Raw genomic sequence first — 18,821 nt, 5'->3', positions numbered from 1 at the left:
GTATAGTGGGACCGACAGTGTTCAGAGATAATCTAGTAAAAATTCATGAAGGGGCAGCCAATTTTATCCTAATGCTAGTCAAACGAACCATATCGGTTGTAGCCAGCCCAGATAGATACCAACCCGCAGCGAAAGGGAACTAGACAACGTTCGGCAGTAGCATGTATTTTGTACATACGTAGGTGGGTTATTGGACGGTGGTTTGCACAAGCTGGTGTGAAAAGCGTACAGTATCCCATCATTAGCCGGAAATGGTCCAACTCAAGCCAAGTCCATGTGGCAAAAAAGACATCAGTGGGTATCGAAAGAACTGAAACGGGAATGCATGTACAGTCCATTTGCGTGTACGGACAAGCTGGATACTAAATTAGATTTCCTGTGGTAAATCGGGTCACTGGTTCACCGAAGTTGAGATGTGAGAATCCAATCAATGATTGGGTTTGTTTGCATGTAGTTAGTGATGGCGTGCGAAGATCGTATGAGGTGATCTGGAAGGTTTCTCGCAATGGTAGTGTACCTACATAAAATCGGTTATCATTTTCAATACCCTCCGAAGATATTTTATGCGTGTTTCACTACAACAATGTAATTAGCATGAACATGATTTAAACATTTTGGGGACGCAGAAGGAGCGTATCTGCGTTGAAAATGGAAATTTTATCACAGCAAATATTTTAACATTATTCCACATGACTCGTTTTTCAATGACAGGGATGTTAGTCGGTCGATGGGTAGGATACGATCTGTTTATATCCGTTCATAGAGTTTTTCGATATTATATGAAGTCATTCACATGATAAGTGATGATGCTTAGTGTAAAACTGAGAATTGTGTAGTCTGAATAGATTTTATTGACGCTTCAACTGTACAAAAAGTCAAAGAACATTCCAGTTCTCAAATATAAACGAAAATTTTATAGCGCATGATGTTTTTGCATCGAAAGCAGTGCTGTGTGAGTTTCAGCTGTGTTTGCAGTTCTGCCATGTCGCTGTATCTATAATGCTCACAAAAAGTGCCGATGATTGATTGAAATCATCTAGTCAACCGTATATCATCCATCGATGCGACATTCAATAGGGCGAGTATATTTCCCTATCATGTTGAGTTTGAGTTGTGCTTCGTAGTTGGGCGGATAGATTTTGTCCGCCGCAGGTGTTTCGCAAGGCATAATTCCTGGGGCGGAAAGGTTATTTAAATTGGATTTACAGTTCCATTGTCGCCATTGGAAATCGACACATTTGAAATGTGATTCTGGAAAATAAATGAAGTTTGTTGACAGCCGAATTTTCAAGGGTAAAAATAATAGGTCGAATTAAATTATTGATGAGTTTTGATGAAGCCTATGAAACACTTTCGCTTATGTAATACACTTCAAGATCCTATTAGAAATACGAAATTTTTATAATTTAAAGCTTTAGTTTAATGGAAAGTAATGCACCTGAAGTGGAAATCATATACATATCTGGCAACTTACGAAACATTAATTCCTGCTCTGACGCTTCATTGATTGTTGTTCTGAAATTGTGCTCTCGAGTTGATACAATCCGGTCACGTGTGCACACTCCCAATCAGACCTGGTCAGTTGGAATACGAAATTAGCAGCAAACGAATGTTACATAGCTGGGGCTTGTTAGTCGTGTTACGAGTCACTATTGTGTGAATGGTATGATCTAACAGGATCGCATTGATGTTGTCAATGTTTTATGTCCATTCCGATAGTTGATTACCTGTAGGTAAAAGTTTGCTGCTGGAATAATCGCGTGATGCTGTCGCGTTGATTGCATCCAATTCGATTAACGCAATCATCATGCATTTGGTCTAGTGAATTTTGAGTTGTGATGAACACCGCAAAACAAGTTCTAGACAGGGCGGTTCCGGAGTCCGGAGATGTATATTCATCAGTTTTCTCAAGGCGCGATGCGCTTACTCAGGATTTTGCGTGTGGGTGAACAAAATCCTTTCGCGAACGGTTAGTTGATTTTCGTCCATCTCGATCGGAATCTCAATAACAACTGCACAATTTGTTCAATTTCAGTCAAATATGAAAAAATCCGCAAGTTTGAAAGTATCTCAATAATTATCAACACTAGTGGGAAAAATGCTACAACCAGTTGTAAGTGCTGTAATAATTTGGTCAACAATTTAGGTTTAGAAAGTTTTGAAGCTGATATCTCTCCCCGCATTTCCCAGATCATCTAGAGATTAGATCTTCCCCCCATTCTTTGTGAATATTCCAGGTGTGACTCGAAAGTACACTCTGCGTTTTTGTACTGTGCCTTTTTTGGATTCATTATGTGTCTGTCATCCGACAGATTAGGTTCGTCGGAAGGGGGCCTGCTTTTTATTTTTTTAGTTATTTGAGCACTGCATATCGTCCTGTACTTCACACTTAACTGCTCATTTCTCTTATTGCCCCGCGTTTAGAATAGATATAAAAGCATACCATCTAGTCTATACTGGCGGCTCTAATGAAACCACAAAATGACGCACACCTATTCTTTCGTTATGAAGAAAAAGATTGGTGTGCAATGTCAGATACCAAACCGAAATGAAGCAGATTATCAATTCCAATGCAGCATTTTCACGGGCTTCTTAAAGATAGTATTCAAATATTTTTTTCGGAATCTATGCATTTTTCGGCAGCGATTCCATTCTCGTATGCTAGTCATAGAAAGAGCTTTTGTTGTCAAGAAAGGAATTGATTTGCAACACGAGAAAATGCTGCATACTATTGGCACTTCAAATGCCGTCTGCTATCGGCTCGGATCAAAACAAATTATTTGAATTCTTCATAACAGCAAACAATCCACCGACGCCGAGTCTCTTATTATTGTCTTTCACTAAACCACGTTAAAGGTAGGGGAGAGTGGGCACGCTTGATCTCACTTTTGTTTTTTCTCATAACTTTTCAATGAAATAAAATTTTTAGTTGCACTATCTTGTAGTCAATTTGAATTGTAAGAGCTATGAATAATGTGTAAATCCGAATACTATGTCCTGTCAGTAATATGAACAGTTTTGAAAATCATGCCAAAACGAGGTTTTTGCAAAAACGTGTGGTAATTTGATCCCCCGCCTACTATGGCTAAAGAAACAAAGCACACTATGACCTATAGACACGAAAGTTCAGCTAACCACCTATCCTGACAAATTAACCAATAAGACTACCTTTTTAGATGCACGACAAACTTTAACCACAGTAGAAAGTCAAGACAAGTATTTGCGATAAATCAATGCTGTTTAACTGGTTTTTCCAATATTCAATAACTTATAACATCATTTGTTCACGGAAAAAAACATTTTAGCTCAATTAATAGTACCCGGTACGTTATGAAAATTATGTTTTTCTATTTCTATATATTTCGAAAGTGTTTGAGAGAACTAACGATAGGGATCAAGAATACCCAGCACTACAGGGATCAAAGATGCCTGTTGTGTGAGGTGAACAAAATTATTTTTTTTTGTATGTGTTGTGAAACTTTTTATTCGAAAAACGTCTTTTTCTAGGCAAATGCCCTTAGAAAGAAATTGTACTTGAAAATATTCATCAATAATTAGTTCGACGATCTCATACAACCGTTCAAAAAATTTGTAAAAAGATGTTCGGGTTTTCTAAAATAATATACAACTTTTCCAAACCAAATGTAATACACCATATTTGTTTTTTAATCATCATAAACGACCAAACACTTCATTTTCTTTTTATATTGTGTTAACTTTAAGCATATAGATTAGGAGATATGGCCAGGGAATCAAATATTCCCAAGGATCAAGTGTCCTCACTCTCCCCTACAGTTCTACAGTAGAAGTTCGTTGCGCTCAAACAACTAGAATGGTTTGGTGATACAGACAAATAACCACATGGCCTAAAACTAGATGGACGGTTTTGAGTACTTCAAAGCATGTCGATGAAATTGATCGTTGCGTAAGCCACATCCGTAGGGGGAACTGGGCCAATTGGGACCTAGTAAGTGTTTATGAGCTATAGAACAGGAACGTGTCGACCGATTCACAAATAAATATATTTCCTCAAAGCCTGATCAATTGCGCAAATTTTTGTCTAAGGCAACTTTTTTCGATCGAATTACCCCAACCCTGTTCCAATTCGGATCATCCATTTTTTATCGATTTTTTGTAATAGAAATGAATTCCTATTTTGGCCTAAGTTATTCCTATTCGACTTTTACTAAATTTCGAATTTGCCGACATGTGCAGAGATACAAACGGGAATCTTCTCACGGACCAGTGTGAGGTGATCTAAAGGTGGCGGCAGCACTACGAAGAACACCTGAACGGCGATGCAGCAGACGACGAGGATGGCACGGTAACGCACCTGGGAGCACGCGCGGAAGACATTACACTACCGGCTCCGTATCTCCAAGAAATCCAGGAGGAGATCAGCCGGCTCAAAAATAATAAAGCCGCAGGGGTTGACCAAATACCAAGCGAGGTACTAAAACACGGTGGCGAGCCACTGGCTAAAGCGCTGCACTGGGTGATTACCAAGATTTGGGAGGAGGAGATTTTACCGGAGCAGTGGATGGAAGGTGTCATGTGTCCTATCTACAAAAAGGGCGACAAGCTGGATTGCTGTAATTACCGAGCAATCACCCTGCTGAAAGCCGCCTACAAGGTACTCTCCCAAATACTATGCCGTCGACTATCACCAATTGCAAGCGAGTTCGTGGGGCAGTACCAGGTGGGTTTCATGAGCGAACGATCTACCACGGACCAGGTGTTCGCTCTTCGTCAAGTACTGCAGAAATGCCGCGAGTACAATGTGCCCACACATCATTTGTTCATCGACTTCAAAGCCGCATACGACACTATCGATCGAGATCAGCTATGGCAGATTATGCACGAGTACGGATTCCCGGACAAACTGACGCGATTAGTGAAGGCGACGATGGATCGGGTGATGTGCGTAGTACGTGTCTCAGGGACGCTCTCGAGTCCCTTCGAATCACGCAGAGGGTTACGGCAAGGTGATGGTCTCTCGTGTCTGTTATTCAACATCGCGCTGGAAGGTGTAATAAGAAGAGCAGGGATCGACACGAGTGGTACGATTTTCACAAAGTCCGTTCAGCTACTTGGCTTCGCCGATGACGTTGATATTATTGCACGAAACTTTGAGAAGATGGAGGAAGCCTACATCAGACTGGAAAGAGAAGCCAAGCGCGTCGGACTTGCCATCAACACGTCGAAGACAAAGTACATGATAGGAAGAGGTTCACGAGAAGAGAATGAGAACCGCCCGCTTCGAGTTTGCATCGGTGGCGACGAAATCGAGGTGGTTGAAGAGTTCGTGTACTTGGGCTCACTGGTGACCGCCGACAATGATACCAGCAGAGAGATTCGTAGACGCATCGTGGCAGGAAATCGTGCTTACTTTGGCCTCCGCAAGACACTTCGGTCGAACAGAGTTCGCCGTCGTACGAAGTTGACCATCTACAAGACGCTGATTAGACCGGTAGTTCTCTACGGGCACGAGACCTGGACCATGCTCGTGGAGGACCAACGCGCACTTGGTGTCTTCGAACGGAAAGTGCTGCGTACCATCTACGGTGGAGTGCAGATGGAAGACGGCACATGGAGACGGCGAATGAACCATGAGTTGCATCAGCTGTTGGGGGAGCCGCCCATCTGTCATACCGCGAAAATCGGACGACTACGGTGGGCCGGGCACGTAGCCAGAATGTCGGACAATAGCCCGGTGAAAACGGTTCTCAATTGCAATCCGACCGGTACAAGAAGCCGTGGCGCGCAGCGAGCACGATGGATCGACCAGGTGGAAGACGATTTGCGGACCCTTCGCAGACTGCGTGGCTGGCGACGCGCGGCCATGGACCGAGTGGAATGGAGGAATCTTTTGTATACGGCACAGGCCACTTCGGCCTTAATCTGTTAATAAATAAATAAATAAATTTCGAATTGTGAAATGAAAAGTTCTCTATAATATATAAAACTTTGTAGAATAAAAAGTAAGAGCTGGGCCAAATTACCCAACTGAGTTATAACGCCGAAATCTGTCAACCGAGTTGCGAAAACTTATGTTTTCCTGAAAGCTCTACCGACTGTGCACACTTTCCTCTCAAACGATTTTTCGCGATCGCGTATCAGATCGTATATATGGCAAAAGGTCCGATTTGGACCAACCCATATTCCCATAATTCACATACCGATTAAACGAAAACAGTTGATAGTCTCGCCCAAAACAAGATATTAAATAAAAGATATTATCCGGCAGATCCAACACCACGATAATGCATTTGATTTAATTAATTGTTGTTGCCAACAAAAATCTTTTTTTTTTCGGCTTACAAATTTTTAAAAAAGCGCTCAAAACAATATTCGCCCATAGCGCACGTACACGAAAACTGAGAACCGCAAGATTTTGTGAGATAGAACAGAGCTACATGATAGCCATGAAAATGATATATACGCTTTTCATAATATTACCATAGCTGAGAAACAGCTGGAGGTCTGAGTTGTCCAGCGGTCCGAATTAGCCCACTTCGCCCTATTCGATTGATTATTAACAAGGTGTCTACAATTCGAATTTTCTTAGCAACCCTGGCAGGATCTGAACATGAGTAGGGTTGGTGCTCCTATAGTTTAGGTGCACCAATAGTTGCAGCAGTGGGTTTTACGCCTAACTAAGGTACCAACCATCAACAAATATTTTTTTATCGATTCATCGCACTGAAAGAAATCAATGGGATTTGCAACAATAGGAACCGAAATTAGCGATTGCTCCACTATTGGTACATGTGTTCCTATAGTTGTACAAGCGGTTTTGAATACATGAAATGGTTGCTAAACCATCTTTATTTTTTTCTATGAAGTAGGGATGTAGTTTTCGTTTAGTGTTTTAACATTGCCCATAGGTCTATTCGTCGATTTTTTAGCAAAAGTTTTCCTTAAGTATGCGACTATTGGTACATCCGCCCTATACGAAACGATTTGAATTACAGCCGTATTAGGATATAGGTGTAGCTTATTCGACAAAATATATGTACACTAAGGTTTTTTACACGGCTTTTTTACACGTTTTGTTGCAACGAGCACGGTTTTTTTTGCACGGTTTTCGCATTTAACATGGTGTTTGGCAAAAATATTCTAAGTCCTCTTGAAGGCAAAAGACGCTTTTTGATCAAGTTTTCCATGTCCATGTCTGAAGCGATTTGGAAAATCAAGATGGCGACTTCCAATTCAGTGGAATGTGGACATCAGATATCGATCTTTAAGGCCATTTGAAAGCCAAAATGGCGACTTTCGGTTAAGCGGAACTTTCAAAAACCCCATCAAAATGGGTGTTTTTGGAACGGGATTGATGAGTGGACGTCACATGTTAAGGGCCTGTTAGAAAAGTAAGGGCTTGACGAGTAGATGCGAGATATCAATGCTTGAGGCCATTTAGAAAACCCAAAATGGCGACTTCCGGTTCAGTGGAATTCTCTAAAATCCATCACTATGAACATTTTTGCAACGGTTTTGACGAGTAGGCGCCGAATACGGATGAGGCCATTTTGAATACCAAAATGGCGACTTCCAGCCTAACGGAATTTTCTATAGTCCAATCAGTATGCATATGTTCAGAGCCGGCCTAATGAGCGCATGATAGAGATCAATGTCTGAGGTCATTTTGAAATTCAAAATGGCAACTATTGGCTTAGCGATATTCTATATAATTCAGTCAACGTGGAGTGTTTTGGAACTTGATTGTCAAATATGCAATTGCCAGAAATCTGACGTTATTTGCTTTCATAAGAAAGAAGAATGTGCTCATGATTGGATTTACTCGAATATGAGCTGGTTCGTATGCAACAGCTCATCGAGCGTATTTTCGAGGCTCATAATCGAATAAAAAACTTGCAAAATCTGGGGGAATAATAAAATTAGGTCTTCGTTGTATAGAGATGAATGAGATCTCCACTTAATTAGAAGTCACCATCTTAGATTAAAACACGACTTCCGGAATTGACATCCGGTATTTATTAGCCAAACCTATTCAAAAAATTCTTACATTGTTTTGGTAATTGAAAATTATACTAAAACGAACTGGACATCTTGGTTTTCGAAATAGCAACAGACATCGATATTTGACATCTACTTGTCAATTCCGTTCCAAAAATACCCATATTGATGACGCATCGTCATCTTGGTTTTCAAAATGGCCCTAAACATAGATATCTGACGTCCACTCATCAATCCCGGCCCAAAAAAAACCATATTGATGTGGTTTTAGAGAACTCCGCTGAACCGGAACTCGTCATCTTGATTTTCAAAACAGCTTCACACATCGATATCTGGCGCCTACTCGCCAAGCCCGTTCCAAAAATTCCCATATCGATTGGTTCATAGAGAATTCCACTGAACCGGAAGACGCTATCTTGGTTTTCAAAAAGGTCACAGCCTTCGATATTTGTCGTCTACTCATCCAGCCCGTTACAAAACTACCCATATTGATGAGATTTTAGAGAATTCCGCGAAGCCGGATCTCGCCATCTTGATTTTTAAAATGGTTTCAGATATCCATATTTGGTGTCTACTCGTTAATACTCTTCCGAAAAAAACCCATTTTGTTGAAAAAAAAAATTCTCACGATCCGACTTTTCCAAAACTCTTCTAAGGAATTAGAAGAAAAGCAGAAACCGTGCTACTTGCAAAATCCGTGCAAAAAAAAACTTGTTCAAAAATCGTCTTTTGCCTTCAAAACGACATTTCTAGTCTAGTCTAGTCTACACAAACACAGCTAATACATGTAGGGATCCTGGAAAATTGCAGACGTTCGCCCACAATTTTTCTTGTCATTATTAATGTTTGTGGCACGGCTTACATATACTAGGCTAGCTCGTTAGAGTGTAAACATTTGACGAGAGCGCGTCATAGAAATCGTCGGCGAAAACAATTACATGAAATTCATATATTGTTTGCTGCTAACGAATGATCGGCACCTGGTAAATCACAAGGAAGTTATGCGGATGTCCAAAACCTTTGCCATGACCAGAAAATTACGGTGGGATATGTTTTCTATGGCATGCATCCAAATTCCCGATTTACGCTAATAATCACATAGATGCACTGATTATCCACTGTGTCTAGTGTAATTATGGCGTAATTTACATCAAAAATCCATTGCACACTATTTTTTCCACCGTAAGAGCTCAAATATTGTCAATTAACAACTTTCGAGAAATCCGTTTGTTTATCTCAACGATTTCTCTGACGTCACCGAAAACTGTCAATTCGCGGAATAGCAAGCCTCCTTTCTGTGAGCCGTGGTTTGTGGCACATATTGAATATGACACAAGCATTAAAGCGGCCAGGCCAACTGTGCAGCGTACAAAATAAAGATGATTCAAAATAATACGGCAATCATATTATTCAGTTAATGAATAATTTAATCAACGGATTATTTTGAACCTTGAATAAGGAAGAAACGTGGACAACCGTACGCAACCGTTTCAATTTGATGGGGGTTTGGTAAATCGGTGGGAGTGACTTTGCTAAGAAGGTTATAATGTCACTCCTTTGGTCTTCCTTCCTGGGATGGGACAGAGGTATTTAGACCTGTCCTGGCTAATGCGCCTAGCTTATAGCGCCTTTACTCGCTCTCTGAAATGAAACATAAAACATAAAGAGTCTAACTCAATTAGATACATCATCAAGCGACAAGCAATATAGGATCGTGAAAACAGATACCTCGATATCCTCTATAAATACTATTTTACACTGAAGCAAAACTGCCAAGAGAAGTGTAATATACTAATCAAAGCAGCTTTCATGTCAGCCAATGAACCCGAATAAGGACACCAAATCTTCCGCAAAACGACTAGACACCACAATCCCCTGTCCGTATCGCCCTTACTCGAGCACAGGACTTGTTGACAGCATTGAAATTTAGGAAAATTCCTTCGAAACCCTCTCGAATGAGGCATTGATATTTCTCGCGCTCGACCGGAACGCCACAGACAGACAAATGGCATACGGAGGACTTAGCTTTAATCTAGAACAGCTAATCTAATAATGCAGATCACGCTACGTTAATGACGGTATCTAAGCTATAAATATAAATAAATAAAAAACAGCTCAATGAATAAATATTATTGATATGCAAACTAGCAGATTAGGTCAAGATCAAGATAATCAGAACGAGCTCACCGGATATAAATGCGACATCCAACTCTGCCAAGCAGTTACTCTGCCGGGGTAACACTGGCAGAAAATCTGCTGGAGCAGAATGAAACTATAGATATTTAGTTCCTGGCAGCGATGATCAGGACGTACGAGGAATGTCGCCTCTGCTGCCGATGGTGGTTGCGGGGCGGGCTCATACAGCCGATCAACACTCGTTCTTTGTTGATCGGATTTGACTCCACCATTGTAGAAATATAGATACCGGAAACCACAAAACAAGTTTGATCCTCTGAATGGGAATTTACAACACCCAGGTCCTACATTTTGTCCGCCAACTTTAACATATTTTGTGGATTAGGTACCCTCAGCACTTTCTGCGCGCCTAACCCGTATTTTATTTTATTATCACAGTAAAACCGCAGCAAAATTAATCAAATTCACTCATACTTTAGGAACATTAACATTTTGATTCACTTTTTTTTTAAATTTTTCGCAAAATTTAATCCCGATACAATTGACAGCGAAAAATTTGCACCTCTTGCGTCGACGATTGCTACGATCGGACTCCTTTTTCCCTTCAAAACGACATTTTTGATAAAACTCCGAAATCACCCCTTTTTCTAAAATCGTCTAAGTCTTTTACATTGACTGCAACGCGGTTTTTTGCAAGGTTTTCGTAATTAACGTGGTTTTTTACACGGATTTCGCAATTAATGCCGTTTTTTTACACGGATTTCGCAATTAACACGGTTTTGTTGTACAGTTTTTTTACACGGTACGTATCCCCCGTGTAAAAAAATCCTTAGTGTATTGTCTAAACGTAAGGTGCTATAAACCATCAGCATTCTTATGGAAATAAATATGTATCCACTAATTTTAAAGGACATTTTTTCCTGTGTTTTACTAATTGACACCGCTATATTGAATTACGAGGAATTCGCAATTAAAATACCGAGCATATGTAGAACATGTGCTGCTGAAATAAAATGATTAAAATATTAGAATCCAGTTGTACCATAAAGGGGATCCATCGTCGCAGCTTTGGGTAAAATCTGCCGACACCGTGTGAATCAGCAACACATGTGACCATATGACGCAGGTGCTAATGCAGTCTCAATAATCGATCAAATAAAATACTCAGGCAGGCAATTGGTGAGGGACAAAAAAACAAAAAAAATTGCTCATTCAAGAGTTTTAACGTCGCTAAGGCTTAGTGTGGAAGACATGCCGCAGACTCAGGTAATTCGCATTTCTAATGCCAAAACATCATAACTCCTGCGGTAGCAGACAAAGAGTTAAGTCGCCGGGAAACCCTAAACTTGCTCATATGACCCTATTCCACGCTTTTCTAATCTTTCTTTCTTCAGCTCCTTGCTCTCCCTTGAATACTATGGCTCTTAATATTGAAAAATGTACTTCACCCTCCAGTCCCTTGCTAATTAAATGCCGTTGCAGCAGTTAGACTGCTTTCGGCACCATTTTCTGCTCAATTAACAATTGAAATTTTTACCGATGTGTGCTAAGGACCGGTTTGTCACAATAGAGCAGCTTACAATACTGCTGGAGAAGCACCTATTTTGATCAAAACAGGTTTTTCGTGTTTCTTTACTCCAATACTAAGAAAAACGGTTTTGGAACCCTATACGTGCTATAAAAATATTAGGTATTTTTATCCATATTATTCATATTATTTGTCTTAATAATTCAGTTAATTGATTTTTTGTTTTGTTCATATTATTAATTTAATTTATTTTAATCATTTTATTGAATTGTAATTTTTTCCCAGTTCACATATTTTATTCAGTTTCTTCATTTTATTAATTCGATTTAGTAAGTTCTGTTTATTATTGGATGGCAGTTTGTTAGCTTGAAACAATTTAGTTAACTCTCTTAATTTTATAACTTTTTTCATATTGTCTAATTTTCTTTTGAGCTAATTTGATTTATTTATTTCAATAATTTGATTTATATTTACCATTCTACCCATTTCATGAATAACTTTTTTTTAATTTTTTTTCTTTTGCTGTTTTATTATTATTCTATAATTTATTCAGTTTATTCGGACTCGAAACTGTGCTTATCTCACATCTAGTTGCTTGCCAACTTCGCGTGAGTTTGGCAAACTAATGAATGATGTCACAGTGATATGTGTAAGAAATGTCTCATCTCACTGATAGGTGGATTAACTCGGTTTTATTCATTAATAAAGTAGTTATTCGATGTTTAGAGTTAAACCTCAATTTGTTTATTTCACAACCCAGTTTAGTTAAGTGATAGTACCCTGCACGGTTGTTCGCGAAGCCCCGCCGATTACCCAGTAGTAAGCCAATCCTGAGACCCAGTTCGAGGGGGCTCTTGCTGCTGAGTTTTACCGGGATACACAGTAGAAGAGTTCCAACTCGGCACGGAGAAACACCTTGAATTGAGGACTCCTGTCATCAGTTGCCCAGGAGCAGGAACCCAGTGGATCAATTCTTGGTTGTAATACTTCGACCCGCCGGATGCCACACAGCATCTAGACTAGTTTTATACAGAGAATGATAATAGACTGTTATCAACCTCCTAGTGGACCTCATCCGTATCCAGTACGGCATGAACCTTCGTTTGAAACGGTCACAAAACTGAACATTTTTACAAATGAAATAGTCGATGGGCAGTTGAAAATAAGTAAATATAACAGACGAAGCAGTCCGCATACGTTTGGCGGTCTTTGTTTCTGGGACAAAAGCCGCCTCGCTTAAAACTATTTAGAATGTGAACAATCCTACTGTCTTTCTTATTTTCAAAGCCCCCTGTGGCTTCACATTTTCGGCATTTTTGCAGATTTCGTTCTCCACTGCTCATTGAGTATGTAGCTGTAAGGCACGATTCTTCTCCATATCTGATCGTTGTTTTTTATGAAAATTTATGAATTTTTGTGTCCTCGTGGTATTTTGATTCAAAGTTTCACTTGCTGTATGCACAGCTCCTTAGCAAGCCACTCTAGCAATATTTCTTTTTATATTGACTCCCCGCTTCCCAGGCTGGCTGCGCTGTCTGAAATAATACCGACGAGCTATGAGTACAAAAATCAACGCAATTCATGAAGAGTGTCATTGTCCTTGGGGAAGGTTTGAGATTTGCTAAAAGTGACTCTCTGGGATCATGTTTCAGATTCACCGGAACTGATCATCGCGGCAAATGTAATCTAAGATTGTTTTGAAAGCCTTCAACCATCTTGTGAAGCTAAGTGGATTTTTTGATATGTCGTATGATGTAGATTTGCGATATGGTACAGGTCCATATTTTGGATTTACCGGAACTGGCCATAGCCGCAAAACAGTCTTCAAATTTATTTTGAATGCTTTCAACCATCTAAACTAAACAATGTAAAAAATATCAGTATTCTCTCTAGTTCACCTGTTTGCTGTCCTGTGAACAATTCACAAACATCAACAGCAACGCAATGGAAAACAAACACCTACGCATTTAATTGCGAATCGATCCTGATGCCAAATCCAAACATTGCATGAATTTTCTACCACCCAGTGAGCGCCCGCCATGCTGTCAGTTGGTGGTTATCATGTTCATTGATGACCACCTTTTGCCTGCGCGCCTGAATGTGCTCCACATAGAAGCGCGTAAGAGCAACAGGAGCAACACGTGACCTTCCTTCGAGCTACCAACCGGCTGCCAGAGTGGCATCATCTCTCCCGACGCGGGCTGACAGCGGCATTCGTTTAGGTTTGGGAGCATCAGCCAAACTGTGTGTATGTACAACGACGGCAGAGGGGACAGGAGAGGATCAGCCTACCGCCACCCACCGACCCGGTAATCGGAGCGAAGTTACGCTTTTGGAAGGAAGTTTTCCACTGCGCTTTGCCATTCTCGTCCGGTCGCGCGATAGCGGTTGGCGTGTTTTGGTTGCTTGCTTGATGTTGTGATTCCTAGTCGACTGGAAGGAGTGTGCATGTTCCTAAGTGCGATTACCCGAACGATGTATGTTCTTGTCTTGTTTTCCGGAGAATTCCGGTATAATTGTGCGATTATAGTGCTGTACGGACATTATTTGAAGTTTTTATTGTTCAGTGCGTAGTGTTTCGTTTCTCACTGGTGGTACTGTATTGAGGATAAAATGGAACGGTGTCCTTTTTAAGTGAGTTTTTCGTTATTGTGCATACAATAGGATGTGACGTGCCATCTACAAATTGCTGTGGGTAGGAAAATGCACAAGTGCATATGTTATAGACGGCACGAAGACGACGTTTAAAGTGAATTGTGTTCTATTCTAGTGAGGCATCCAAACTGAAGAAATGAAATTGTTTTTTCATCATTAGGAATTAGCAAGAATCGGATAAGATGAAAAACACAGATAGAGTTGATACTATCGATTCTGCTGAAGCACGTCGTTTGCTACTGTTGTCTCCGCAGCAGAATGTTCAATCATCATCATCATCGTCGTCTGCGCCCTCCTCGACACCAGCTGCCGCAATATCAACGATTTGTTCCAGCCAGTCGATGGGATTAACGACAGTTTCCCAGCAATCTTCCTCAGCGTCTGCGAGCACCTCCGCTGCTCGTCAAGTTCCGATTCCTTGCAGACACCGGCCTCGACTGCAGCGTTCCGAACGGCTTCAATCGGACGGTTCCTCACAGCAGCAATCCTACTCAAGCCTGGGGACACTGATTAGAGATAGCTTCGGGCAAATTGTGTGGCCCATTCGTATCACCAGTTGGGATCTACTGAGCGGTACTGCTGCCACGGGAGTGCAACATGAACTTGCAAATACAAGGTAAGACCGACGGGACTGAGCTTTGTTCAGTGGAAGCAATTAAATTGTATTTGTTTCCTCCGAATGTCGTCGAAAGATGAATAAGCACGTCAGCCATGCACAAAAACGGTATTGTGGTGGCGTAGAGTAATTCAAGTTAACAATATGTTTCATATAATTGAATCGGAAGTGCACACGTGGATGGCAAATAATGGTGGACCCGCACGGTACGCACGTACACGTCGCACAATAACGGCGAGAGATTACGATATTTCCAAATGCTAACTCGAGATTAGCGAATGCAACTGAATGCTAATAATGTACAACGATGGGTAAATTTTAGAATGCGCTAAATAGTGTGAAGGTGCATAAATTTCTTGTAATTTGTTTATTTGAAACGGCTGCGTTAGCTTAAATGAGTCGGTGGATCTTTTACTCATTCATAATTCAAGAAGGTTATTAAAAATTAATTTGGGTAAGAACAAAAATTCGATGCATCCGGGTTTAGTTCGCTCGAAGAACTATTTCCTATGTGAGGGTACATAATCTTCGGCACGTTAATCTTGAAGCTAGAAGATTATCGCAAATGTCGCTCGTGGTCTGTGTTATTGCCACATCACCTTACTGGTTTCCGTAAGGATTTATCCTTTGATTTAGCGTTATTGTTTGCTACTAGTAATCTGCTACGATGATTAAGCCGTCTTTTGTGCTATTATTTTATCATCACAATTACTGTATTACAGCTGGCCTTGAATTCACAGATTAAGGGTGTACGGAATTAAATTGCATCACGAGAAAAGGTATGTTAAAGTTCATCCATTTAACCGATCGTTTTCAAACTTTCAGACAACGAAATAAAACATATCACCAAAGTTTTCCCATGTTCGTTTTATTCAATTTAATAGCCATATCCAAATGCACGTTCTTTGCTCTTCACACACTACCCATAAGATCCTGTACCACGTTTGGGCCAACTTGTTGTTGTGTGGGAATCTATTTTTTCTGTTTTCTGCTTTCTAATTTACTTCCCTAGGAAGCTTCTGGAGTTCCGATAGATTGGAACATTCCCAGTTTCTTGCTAATGGTGCGACGAGTGAGACGTCGCTGCTGTTCATCTGATCCCATTTTCGCAACGGTTGAACAATTCCTAGTGAAGCTTACAACATATTAACTAACGAGTGTTCAATAAAAATGACAATTTTTTGTCATGTAGTTAAAAACCAAAATAAAAAAATTCGTCGAATTCAGTATTTTTATTAAAAACATAATGTTTATTCTTAAAAAAATAACATCAATGAATATTGGAGAAGGGGCCCTGGTCAGCCGTACGACGCAACTTAGTCGCGATGCTCTCACAAGAGCGCTGAACGGCACTGATGTTCATCTTCTGGATACAATTCTGGATCCTGGTGGTCAACTGCTTCGTATTCTTGGCCCGCCAATTATTTTTGTACACTAGGGCACTGAGTGAGCCGAAAAAATTCTCAGGGACTGGGGCAAGTCGATCCTTTCTTTCAGCATTTACGGTATCTTTTTCTGCTCAAGATACTCCAGCATCTTCTTGGCAAAATGGGTGTGTGGCCGACTTGTCGGAATAATATAGTAGCTGTCATTTCCTGGAATGTGGGTCTTCGAGAGCGGAAAGTAACTTTCGTCGTCGACGTCCCGCGGTAGTTCTTCGGCATCCACCGGTACTGCGATTTCACGATCGCTATCTGCACATCCGTGTACTCGGGACCAAGTTATCTCCCGACAGATGATGCCCTCCATCTCGAGGGTTCGGAGAATCAAGGTATGGGAGCAATGATATTTTCGGTCGGCGCCACGCAAACTTGTTCCGTCCTTGTTGTCGAACAGCTTTTTCAACGCTTCCTTTTTCGTCATTATCTTCGTCGGACGGCCGCAACCGGCCTTCTGCTCCATGCTCAGGGATGGCAGGATCTTGTAAACTGTACTCACGGGGCACGTTTTCGCCTTGAAAGTGGTCTACCGTAAACTTTTTTCCACCATGACCATGCATTTCGGAAAACCGAACAACACGCTCACGGAGTGCTTGCTGTTTCTACGCCATCTTCAATTGAACTGACAGAGGGTTGCCACTATTTTTCAAAGAATATCTGGCAGTTCAACTAAAAATGTCTGGCAAAATCTGTCACTTAACAGCGACCTCAAAGTCATCAAAATTTATCAATAGATTTTTAATAAATTTGGGAAAATATTTCCAAAATGTGAGCGCACTTCTATAATTCAAAAATCTGGCAGAATGAGAGGTTTGTCTTATTGTCTGGAAGCTGCAAAAGACTCTGGCTGTGCAAGATAAATCTGGAATAATGGCATCCCTGCTGACAGCACCCGAGCGAAAGGAAACATGCCACGCATTTCTAGGCAGTCCAGTGAGCAATTCTCTTGGAGAGGAAAAAATTACGCTCTTTGCATGAATTCCAGAAAGGTATTGAAATAATTCTCATTCTCGTCAGTAATTCGTTATGCCCTAGGCAGACATAACTGGACGCGAATATTTCAGGTTCGAGTGATTCTATAATTCTTAGGTGTGCCATGGATCCAGTTCAGGTGCCTAAAATTAAATTTTCGGGAGCGGGTCGGGCTCGGGTTTCAAAAATTTCATTCACGGGTTCGGGTTGGGTTCGGGTTTTCTAATTTTAAAATGTCCGGGCTAGGGTTGGGTCGGGTTCGAGTTTTTAAAATTTCGAGCTTGGGTCGGTTTCGGATTTTTTTTTCAATTTTTAAGCTTTCGGGTTCGGGTCGGGTTTGGGTTTGAACAAATTTGAAACCCGTTGGGTGTTGGGTTCGTCTGATGTTGCGAGGTTCTTGTTCTCTTTTGAGTCATGGACGTGTTCTCCTCTGCAACCAGATTTTCATGTGTTCTTCTCTCCAACCAGATTCTCTCTGATTCGTGAGAGCTAATAAAACAATAGATCCACTTGACGCCAATGCACTCTCAGCTATATCAGCTCTCAGTGTTACCGTGTCGTACTCCTTCACAGCAGATGTTAGCGCCTCTCGGGCTCTGGGAACCATCTCCTTAATGTCCTTATGTACATTGTTTCTCGCGTCCCCAAACTTGTAAAGCTACTCTACTGAGCACTTCGCTGTCACTACTTTCGGCTTCTGTGAGGTATTGCGCACCACGCTCTACTCTGGCTGTTGCTAGTGCTGCTGTTGCTTTTAAGATCTTTAATAGGATCTAAGCTGAAACGGCAAAGATTCGCTTCGTCGCAGCTGCTTTAGGAATTATAGCTTTTTAGAGAGGCTTCAGAGATGCCCAACGCTGCGCGAATCCCTCGCTTATATGAAATCAAGAACCGTCGTAGGTGGCCAATGTGGTGAAAAAGACTTTGGGTAGACATTATTGATCTAGACTGGTAAATCAAAGTAATTTTGCACCCATTTTAAAAAGTTTTGCATCGTTTTGATATCATCGTGGTACCAGTTTATATGAGAATTTGCTGTGTGTCCGCACTCTTCATACATACACACTAGACCTCTCCACATTTTGAAAAAGTTTTGAAATATACATGGGTCAGCTCAGATTTTTGTTGTAGGTGTGAGTTTAAGAATTTTCGCCAAAAATGACTTAATTTGGACATGATTCAGAGGTGTCTCCAATCAAAAATCGTGTTTTTGCTATGTTTCCATGGGGAGATCACTTACATTCTGATTTTCTAGGCCCTACATGCCCACATATCATCAAAGGTTGTTCTTTACACGTATCTTAATATGTTTTAGCAGGTGATCATAGCTCTAATCGCAATAGAAAATTTGTTAGCTGGATTTTTATGCAGAAAAGAATATCAAAACCAAGAAAAATTAGTAGTATTTTTCTTGGTTTTGATATTCTTTTCTATATAAAATCCAGCTAACAAAGTTTCCATTGCAATTAGAACTATATTCACCTGTTAAAATATGGTA

General features: G+C 40.7%; 1 protein-coding gene across 4 annotated transcripts in view; it reads left to right on the top strand.

Moving 5' to 3' along the window:
• Positions 1-18,821, top strand: part of LOC131684449 (GTPase-activating Rap/Ran-GAP domain-like protein 3) — a 446,130-nt gene that overhangs the window by 29,532 nt on the left and 397,777 nt on the right. The window contains exon 1 of one of the 4 annotated variants that reach the window (XM_058967343.1): positions 14,030-14,912. The exons of the other annotated variants lie outside the window; for them this stretch is intronic. Coding sequence (XP_058823326.1) covers positions 14,479-14,912 — 434 coding nt within the window. The 5' untranslated portion in view covers positions 14,030-14,478. Of the gene's footprint in view, positions 1-14,029; positions 14,913-18,821 lie in introns of those variants that run through there. 4 annotated transcript variants of the gene reach the window in all.

The sequence above is a fragment of the Topomyia yanbarensis genome, chromosome 2 (genome assembly GCF_030247195.1).
Source record: "Topomyia yanbarensis strain Yona2022 chromosome 2, ASM3024719v1, whole genome shotgun sequence".
NCBI classification, from domain to species: domain Eukaryota; kingdom Metazoa; phylum Arthropoda; class Insecta; order Diptera; family Culicidae; genus Topomyia; species Topomyia yanbarensis.
This window is presented reverse-complemented; position numbering and strand designations above follow the sequence as displayed.